The sequence below is a fragment of the Condylostylus longicornis genome, unplaced genomic scaffold (assembly GCF_029603195.1).
Source record: "Condylostylus longicornis isolate FDR11 unplaced genomic scaffold, ASM2960319v2 ptg000571l, whole genome shotgun sequence".
NCBI lineage: Eukaryota > Metazoa > Arthropoda > Insecta > Diptera > Dolichopodidae > Condylostylus > Condylostylus longicornis.
The window spans coordinates 95-10,166 of NW_026578526.1; the positions used below are offsets into that span (position 1 = coordinate 95).

The window sequence follows — 10,072 nt, forward strand, 5'->3', positions numbered from 1 at the left end:
GACGGAGAGACAAACACATGACGATGACAGAAGCAACATTTATGCACATCAAATTCAAACTCATATGAACCGATTTTCACAAGATAAGAGACAAACCTGAGACTGGGAACATCCTTGGATGACAATCCCGATGTAATTGGGATCCAAGATGTTCATGATTGGTTACAACGCATCACCCTTGCGCGAAGACTTTCCTCATAGTGAACGTAAGGACCTCGAGAGAAGTCCTTATTTCAATTTCTATCCATTTTATTGCATCAACCGCGCTCTCGTTGAAGAATTGATTTCTTGAGTGGCACCGAACCATCCATTAGTCTGATTTCGGCTCTCGTTATCGACAGCATCAACTATCTGGAAGGAAGATGATCCTGAAACGCAAGTCCCAATCATGCAGTTTGTTCATGCAATTTTAAGGGAACTGTTTAAAATAGAGAACAGCAATGTGCACTCTTCATCAAAGTGGGTTCAAATGTATTCGAAAGAATTTATCAGGAGGCCTGATCACGAAATGGCACATTCTCGGAAGAAGCTGAATATCAAACTAGGGCGAGTAGTTGAATAGATTCTGATGGAGGACCGAAAGTCTGAATTAACAATCAGGTGCAGGCACAATGTTGCGGTTCGTTCGTGCGCCGAAATTCACGCGCGGGTTTTGCGGACTCGGACAATTTGAGCGTCTCCGGGTTGCGGATGAAGCGCCAGCTGTCGTTGTATCAGAAGCGAATCAAATCCACTTCAATCTCGCGCTCGAATCTTATTTAATGGATGTCGTCAAACCGAAGGTCCCCGTATTTTTCTGGTGGAGGAACGATAAGAATGTAGTGATCGGGCGAAATCAGAATCCGTGGAAAGAATGCAACACTGGAAGAATGGAAGAAGATGGAATTGATTTGGCACGACGCTTCAGTGGCGGTGGCGCAGTTTATCAAGACTTGGGAAATTCTTGTTTCAGTTTTTTAGTCCCAGAATCAAAGTTCAAGAAATCATTAAATAACGATATCATGTTAAAAGTTTTGCGGGAGCATTTTGGATTGATTGGAGAAGCTAGTGGCCGAAATGATTTGATGATAGAAGGAAAAAAAGTAAGAAAGTAGAAATGTGTACCAGCTCTTACAAAAGATTGTTGTAATAACGTTTGGAATTGGTTGAATAGAAATGCTTGAATAGAAAATTGGAGGGAAGCGTTGCTTGTGAAAATTGGATGATTGTGAGAGAAGCGTGCTATAGAAAAACTCCCTCTTGAATTTCTCAGTTTTCTGGTGCGGCATTCAAACACATCAAGGATCCTAGGGAGAACGGATTGGGACTCTCACTTCATCATGGGACATTTTTGATGAAGACCGACTTCACAGCGTTGGAAAAATATTTAACTCCAAATAAATTAAAGCTTCAAGCAAAAGGATTGTCGAGCGTGGTTAGTCGTGTTGTTAATTTGAGTGATTTGAACAACAGTATCACGCATGAGAGTTTAACTGCTCCTCTTATTGCTGAGTTTTACAAACAGTACAACGATTCGAATGCAGCGTTGCGCGACCCTGAGGTAAGCCTAGTTGGGATAGTTGGGAATCCACCTGTTTGGGATGGTTGCAGTTGGAAATCCACCTAGTTGGGATAGTTGTGAATTCACCCGAGTTAATCTCTATAATTGTCTGCAGATCGTGACAAAATCATCCGAATTCACTTCTGACCCGAAATTCCAGAAACTTCTCGCTCAACTGAAGGACTGGGACTGGCGATTTGGCAAAACTCCTCAATTTACTCATTTACTCGAGAAGCGATTTGATTGGGGAACAATTGAAGTAAATCTGGATGTCCATGATGGAATGATTCATGACGCGAAGATCTTCACTGATTGTTTGATTCCCGATTTAATCCCGCTTTGGGAAAGTTCTTTGCGAGGTAGGATGATTTGAAAGATAAATGATTTGTAAGATATCTTTTTGTAAGATATCTTTTTGTAAGAGTCTCCTGTTTGTTTTTGTGTCTATTGATTTATGTCTCGATTTCAGGACATCCTTATTCGGTCGATGGCGTTAGTGAGAGTCTTCAGTCAATTCCCATAGATCCTGAAAATTTGCATATTTGTGATGAATTTTGTAATTGGGTCACCCATGAAATGAAATCATGAATGTCCGTCGCCAAATTGGTGGGATGAACTGCTTTGTTTGAGACGAAGTAAAGGATCCCAAGAGAGACGGGTTTGGGATTTGGGGAAAGAGAGAAAAGGGGTTGCCCGTGACTCGCGTTGCTACCATAGTTATCATTTTAGTTCTAAAGACTTTGATTTTCATAGAAAATTAAAATTTCACAGAAAATCAAGGTTCTTAGCATTTTGATTTAAGAAAAAAAAACAAAGAGAAAAAACATTCATCAAAGATGAACGATAAAATTCTCAACCTGGCAACCAAAAATCGTTATCAACAAACAGATAAAAAAAATGAGAAGTCTGATCATAAAAACGAACGACACCCAAAACTGGAAGAAAGATGTGTGACTTCAACTAGAAGAAGCGAAAGACTGCGGCTTCATCCAATCGAAATGGATGGCTGGGTGATGGAATTAGAATAAAAGTCGAAGCTAAAGCAAAAGTTGGAAACGATGAAAGTCTAACGATCGAACCAACTCTGTAAATCAAGAATATGTCCAATGCAGCGAATGATAGAATAGATATATAGTCTGAAGAGAGAATAGACCATCATCAGATATATTCTGAAGAAAGAATAGACAAGGAAGTCTATGCTGCGCTAGGACAGAATGCTTCGCCAATGACCCACATTTAGTACACGAAATGGAAAAAGTTTAGATGGGATGAATGACACAGAATAAAGAAAGACAAAATTTGAAGAGTAGACATCAACAAAATGAGAAATGATTATGTATCCATTTGGACAATGACGATGAGTGATGAATAAGATGAGGATGATACATCTCACAGCACTCGTTAATTGCAACAGAGAATAATATTAGGGATTGTATTATCCATGATCCTAATTCAGAGTTTCCAATAATGTGGTCATCATGCTCTCGACATCCCGATCTAGCAACGCCGATGAATTGAGTAATCCGAAAGATTGAGAACTCAAAGCAAATTGTTCTGCCAAGGAAGCCAGTGAGCCCGATTGTGAGGCTTCAGTTGGCGCTTGGGAGTTGCTTCGTTCTTGAGCCGGGCGGTGAGTAGCGGGACAGTCTGGCACGCTTTGCGCGAACATGTGAAGCGTTTGCTCTGGAGTCAATGGCGACGACGTTGACGGCGCTGCTGTCGAGGCCGAAGACGTGACGGAATCCCCGGAACACTTATGACACGACTGCGGAGTTCGATTATTTTCAGCAAAGTGGCGGAGCAAACGTTGCTTGAGTAATTCTGCTTTTTCTGCCTCTAATTCTTGAAGACGTCGCGCGACGTCATCATCTGGATATCCCGAGGGAGTCATATGGGACAGAAGATCATTCACTTGAACGGAAGTCCATTGGGGTGTGGATGGTGACGCACCAAGCAGCATGTGTGCAAGGATTTCGGTCGATGTATCCCGCCCATATGAAAGAGGTCCTGTCCCAACTTGTGGTGCTCCAAAAAGAAAGGCTGGCGCTCCTGGATTAAAGAAGGATGAGTGTTCTTGTCTCGAGATATCAGAAAGAAGCGCATTCAAGGGTGGAGGCGGAGGTGGCGGAATCGTTTGGGACTTCGCTGTCCCAACCTCGCAGACGCTGTGAGCAAAATAGCAGTCAGCGCCCCGAATGCATTTCCCTGACTCTTGATAATATTTACACAACTTCTTCTTATAAAACTGGTCGACTCGACGGAGCTCTTGCTCCCCATGAGCTCGAGTACAAGCGGTGTCTTTGCACAGGCCCTTTTGAAACAGTCGACACAATTTAGTTTTTTCAAAATTGGGAGAAGGGCGGAGTTCCTCAGGGAGAATCTAAAACAAAGTAGAAAAACCAGAAGGTTACACGGAGGAGCAACATAAACAACAGCCCAATAGATTTAAAAAGAAACGAGAAAAAATTGACGGAGCGTGAAAATGAACCGTTTAGACTCACGGGCGTGAAGGCAAGAACTTCCATGTCTACAATTTCCCGCAATCTCATAATTGCACAATTTTGTCTGGAATCAAGAATGGTAAAGTAAAATAAAACGCCTTCGGCTTACTTTGTACAAAACGTTCGTCATCTTTCCAACAAGAAAACCCAAACAACACAAATCGGAACCTTTCACGAAAAACTTCGATCAGCTTTCTGTGGCGCATGCACCAATTGCCAGATCCAATGCCTGTTCATGTTGTGTTGCGGTTGAAAGGCAAGGGTGTTGTGGTCTCCACTGTTACTTCAAACACTTTTATAGAAATGGGTTGCAACATTTTAAGTTCTCAGTATCAAAGGGACATTTTTGTGAAGACCCCGCCGTTCAGTCAATTTTTTAAAAGAACAAATCAAACTGATTCGCCCTGTGATCTGATTATTCAAATCAGTCCTACCAATACAGTTTGTTACATTCAGTTGGTTGATGAGAAAAGTTCTCTTGTGATTGCGAAGCCCATCAGTTCTTTGTTGAGATCTGAAAGCAAAATCGCGCAATTTTTAGCAGAAAACGATGAAAGCAATCCTCCTGAATTGAGACTCAAATGGAAGTCAATTCTATTGTCCCACTTACGACAGGAGGGATTGAACGATCTTCCTCATGGGATCCCTTCTGAGGTATTGTTCTTGGTGTGGCTGATCGTAGGATCCTTCCTGTCTCAGAGCGTTTTAGTGTCCCAATTATCGACCTGCTTTGATAAGAATCTGCTGAGATCGGCACTCGATCTAAACCCACTGCCACGCGCGATTGATGAAACGTCTTTGGGACAAATTGTTGCCGCCTCGATCTCATTCACTTCGAGGCAGGAAATTTCGTTTTTATTGAATTTGATTGGATTCGTACAAACAATTGCTGATTTGATTTTCGATCAGTCGCCATTTGATGGAAGCGATAGTCCAACCCCATTAAATGCCTTGGAGGGGAATTGGGAAAGAGTGAGAGACACTCGCTGCGATCATGTTACCCTCTATGGGTTGCTGAAATTACTCGAGTTGTGTTACGAATATGTTTTGATTATTTTAAGGGGTGAGTGGCGGGCCTCAGATGTGAAATAAGGACATCAAGCTTCTGTAGGAGTGAAAAACGTTCTTGGGAAGCAAAAGTCTTACCAATCTGGAACGAGAGGGATGGATGATGTGGACGCAGAGGGAAATTCAAGTTTAGAAGAACTTGTTCAAATAATCAACGCAGCAGGTTCGGATCTTTTGCTTAACTCGACAACAATTCGAATTGTGACTCTTAAATCGGTCTTCAAAGTTTTGGGCAGATTAAGCATGGCACTCTCTTACGTAAGTCTTAGACAAGGAATTCAAAACCGTTTGGTGGTAACTAATTCTTTGGTGATAAAAAAAAAACATTTCCTAATACAATGATATGGTGGTAATACCCTGGTGGTAAAGAAAGTAAAAGCTCTTTGGTTCTGCCAGATGGGGGAGGAGTTACTTCAACTTCCAGCGTCTCTTTATTGCAAAAGTACTCGTGAATCGAAACGGTCATTGTTGGTCGATTATCGTGATTCTTTGTGCAAATCATTAGAAGAATTTCCAACTGATTTGCAGAAATTCGACGAGAGTCTTCCTCCCGATTTATCCGTGCGTCTTCTAGTTGCAGCGGAATGCTTAGGTGAGAGATGTTTGTTTCGTCTGGGATCCTTCTTTGCCTCCTTTCAACAAAAGTTATCTTTTTCACCACCCCCCAAATTATCTTTCATAAATTCCATCAGATATGATGCAATTAGCGGAATGGATCCTTCCAATTGTGGCGCGAAATACAATCCAACATCTTCAAAAAATCAACCCTTCAAATTCAGGATTGTATTTATTTGATTCCCCTAAGAGTTTCGCGACTCCATCGACTTCTCGATTTCGCTGCTGCGTCGGAATCGATTCCTCTATTCAAAAGAGTGCCGAACCTGCAACGGTTGAGCTGCTCGAGCAGCGGGGGCATTCAATCCAACTCTGAATTTTCTGTTCTTTCGAACTCATCGACACGCTCGACAAACGTTGACTTAAGTGAACAGCATCGTTTCAGAAAAGACTTCAGGATCCCTGCTGGAAAGACAGACTTCAGAAGTGGACCTCGACAAGATCAAAAGCGTTCCATTCCGACTCGCCATTCTTCAACCAAACCAGGTTTGCGAACGATCCGATGTCTTAACGACATGCATGCGCTCATTGTGTTACAGAAGGGAGAGACGTTAGAGATCATGGAAACGGATGCGTCGGACTGCGGCAGTTGAAACATGATGGACGCGTCGAAAGGCTTTCCAATCGATGTGAAGGACTTGATCTGGTGAAGCGTATTGATGCGAAAATTGAGAAGGAATTTGCGGTCGGCGGAAGGAAACCATTTGGACGCAGCGGAGATCAACAACCAGTTTGCTCTGGTGCTGTAGCGAAAAAGTTGTTGGGACGTGGAGCACCTGAGTCCCGACTGTCGCATGTTGGTGGGGCGAGAAGCAGATCGAAAAGAGTGTTGGAGGGATGAATGAGACTGATTGGCGTGTTGAACAGAAATTACGGAGAAAACGGAGTCCGATGAAGAAAATGGAAATAAAGAAAATGGAGAAAGTTGAAGTTAAAAAATAGAAAAAGTTGAAATGAAGAAGATGGAGACGGTGGATGCTGTAAAGGGACAGTTGACACAACAGAAATTGATCTCGATTAATCTAGTCCAAGTTCTTGCACAAAAGTTGAAGGAATTCATAAGAAGGAAACGCTAGCGCGTCAAGAGGAGAAGACCGATTCCATTTGCAAGGCAGTCGATGCGACGAGGGAATATTTGGGACTCAGAAGACAATAAAAGAATAGCGGAAGAGGTGCCTGCTGTGAAGAAAGAAAGAGATCAAACAATTCATGACGAGGTTGTTGCTATCTTGAGAGGGTTGGGGGCTTGGAAGACGTTAGATCCCAAGGAGAGGAAAGAGGGGAACACTTCCACGCACAACTCAGATTCTTTGACTTCAGTCCAATCAACCAGTAGTTGTGGTGCCCGATCCACTTCCGCCTTCCTACCGAAACCGATTTGTTTGCACGACCGAAACAGACAAGGTCGATGCTCGGCGAGAGAGTTGTGCTCAAAAACGCGCTTGTTCACGTGGCGCCGTGCGAAAAAATGCCCGTGGGATGGAACGGGCAATTGAAGAATCTCAGGAAGGGAAACGGGAAAAAGAAGCTGAATTCAAAACCAGCCAAGAGAAGCCAATGAAAGAAAACGTAAGAGCAAAAAAATCTCAAATTGAAGACGCAAGCAGCAAAAGAGAAAAGGGGGAGAAAATCGAAGGGCCGAAATCTCCAGCAAAATATTCTTGTGCCGAAAAAAAGGAGCTGCGCTTCAAACTAGAGAAGAAGACGTGAAGAGGAGGGAAGTTGATGCGAATCAAAAGATTGGCGAAACAAGCGCGTAGCAGAGATGAATTTTTGTCCAGATTTAGAGAACAAAGTGATAAACTCAGCGGGATGAAAGAATCAAGCGATAAAATTGTTGTAGTTGTTGCAAAAAATAAAGAACCCAAGAAAACGCCTCAAAATGAAAACAGAAAGGAAGAAGAGAAGCCAATAGAAGACGAGTTTGAAGAATTAATTGAATTGAATAGTGTTTTTTAAACAGCGTCCTGCTGAACTCATTCAAAGGAAAGAACTTATTCAGAGAGGTGGCAGTGGATTATGACTTAAGATAGTATCTAGCGGGACACACAGGTTGAGGTGAACAGAATGCATGCAAAGTTAAGGGAAGAACAGCATAAGCATTATTAACGCAGATGTCAAACGAACCGGGGTGGGCTAGTGGACTCGGAAGGAAACAACGATACAAAAGGAGTGCCAACAGAAGGGGATAAGGGAATTAATCGTGTCCCCAAGCCGCTGGATTTTTGGCGCATCCGAGCGGTGAGGCAAACAAATAATAAATTAGAAGCTCTTTCTTTTAGTTCTTCCCGCCTCTGATTCTGAAAAACGCGAATTTTTGGTAAAGAAAGGGCTTAACGGATCATGAAATTGCTGTCGCATTTGAATCAACACGCCAGCCGGCATCGCGTTCTTATCCTGGCATTTCAAGAGGAAGCGATTTATCAAGAGCATTTGAATGTTGAGCGTTCCACTCTCTCTCTCATCGCTGAAACTGTGCTGCTTCCCCTGACGGCAGCTGCTGGTGTGATCGCGATAGTGAATCTTCTGTGGGTTCGTTCTTTCAGATAAATGAGAACGTCCCAATAGAAAGCAATTTACCAGACCCATTGTATCCTTGAAGTTTATCAATTGATCGTAATGTAGTCCAATTCATTCTTTTTTTCGATCCCATTTATTCTTTTTCCTTCTCCTCTCGTAGAATCGCGTCTCGAAGCCGTTTTCTGTTCCGCCGACTTTTTTGCAAGACGAAGAGACGAATGTTGACGATGTAAGCGAGATTGAATGGAGGCATGGAAGGGACCCTGAAGGACTTTCTATTTATCGCAGTCGAGTTCTCCTGTATCCCTACCCATTGAGGAAGGAGTCCTCGAACCAGCAGGAAGATGTGTGGCGTTCGGGTGAGTGCTGGGACTCACGCGAGTTTTGATTCAGTCATCGGCTCCACGTATCTTCGTCCCTTGTGATACTTGTAACCTCTATTATCATCTACACCATTGATACTGTGACGCTGATAAAGTACCTCTAAGTGTCTCTAGTTCACTCGAATTCTTTCACTAGAGGATGATTCGTCGATTTTGAAAGACTCCGTTCTTCGATTAACAAATGAAATAAAGTCTCCTTCGAATTGAAGTTCAACGAAATGAACATAAAGTGAGTTGTTTTTTTAATAAGAAGAACAAAGAGTTATATTTCAACCAGACGTCCACTCTGCTTCAATCCCAGCGATGCGAAATTGAGGATCTGACCGAATTGGTTCAATCCGTGGTAATTCAGAGTAAAGCAGCGAACCTTCAAATTGCTAGTAAAGGGGAGTTGAAGACCGATAAAGAGGAGTTTGGTGTTCCAGTTGAAGACTCTTTGAATGCGGCAAATGGAGAATTGGCGACAAATGGAGAATTGGCGACGAATCAAGGGGAAGAGTTTGGATGAGCTCAGTGAAGCGGAACGATCCTCTATCGCAGATTTGCTGGAAGAATGGAAAACTACAATGAAAACTCAGAAGGAGACGATCATCGCCCTTCGAATGCTTCAGGTGATTGATTGCTCTGATTGACTTCTCCGATTGAGTATTGAGATTGAGTAATTGGGGAACTTTTGTTGCGTTAGGTTGTCGCTAAGCGCATAGTTGACAGATTTGATCAACAGCAGTACCGTCGAATTAATTTAACATCGCCCACGTTTCAAAGGTGTGAAATAGACTATCTGTGAAGAATTCAATGTCCGCAAAGAATGCCCTTTTAATGTAGAGAATGCTTGTTGCCATGTTTGTCTTTTCAGAGGCTATTGGAGAAACGTTGGATGGATTTATCAAACTCATCGAAGGCATTGGAATTGAAGACAAGTCGACGTCGTTCGTACAGGTAAATAATTATTGCGAATTCGAGTTTTATTCTTTGATTTTCAGATTTCAAATATTCCAAAATCCCGTTGTTTGCTCGACTACTTACGGCGCCTGGCTCAGGAGTCTTTGAATCCATTCAGAATGCAGAAAGCGACTTTTGCCCAACCCACTTCGCAGTCCAAATCAATCGCAACTCGACTCGGTTTCTGCAAATTCCAACCGCAGGAGAAAATGGCGATACGATCGAGAGTGATCTCGAGTACAAGGGTACGAGGCCTCCATCCATGCATGTTGGGACCTTCGGGGAAGAACTCGGTGTTTCAGATTCAAGAAGCGATAATTCTGAGCATTCTTTGAAAACCGTCACGAATTCAGAGGAGAACCTCCAAAAAATGGTTTTGACACGAAAAAAATGTTGAGGAAATACGATTGCTCTTCCCTACTTTTTTCTTACAGCCATGGTTTTCAAAGGCAGCGTCGCAGATACGAGAGAGCCGTCAAAAATGCCCCACAGTTCTCAAACTG

The 10,072-nt window shown here is 42.7% G+C and overlaps 1 protein-coding gene across 1 annotated transcript; it reads left to right on the plus strand.

The window, feature by feature from the left end:
• Nucleotides 1-611: 611 nt before the first annotated feature.
• Nucleotides 612-2,128, plus strand: LOC129617595 (lipoate-protein ligase A-like). Its single transcript, XM_055532743.1, has 4 exons — nucleotides 612-1,082; nucleotides 1,388-1,540; nucleotides 1,656-1,899; nucleotides 2,010-2,128. Exons 1-4 carry the CDS (start codon nucleotides 612-614, stop codon nucleotides 2,126-2,128), a joined length of 987 nt encoding a protein of 328 aa, XP_055388718.1.
• The last annotated feature ends 7,944 nt before the right edge of the window (nucleotides 2,129-10,072 follow it).

What these genes read in the sequence shown, in the direction of transcription:
- LOC129617595 (XM_055532743.1), top strand. Translation starts at nt 612, where the DNA reads ATGTTGCGGTTCGTTCGTGCGCCGAAATTCACGCGCGGGTTTTGCGGA. An exon ending in CAGCGTTGCGCGACCCTGAG is followed by an intron (nt 1,541 to 1,655) that starts GTAAGCCTAGTT and finishes AATTGTCTGCAG; the next exon opens with ATCGTGACAAAATCATCCGA. An exon ending in TTGGGAAAGTTCTTTGCGAG is followed by an intron (nt 1,900 to 2,009) that starts GTAGGATGATTT and finishes TCTCGATTTCAG; the next exon opens with GACATCCTTATTCGGTCGAT.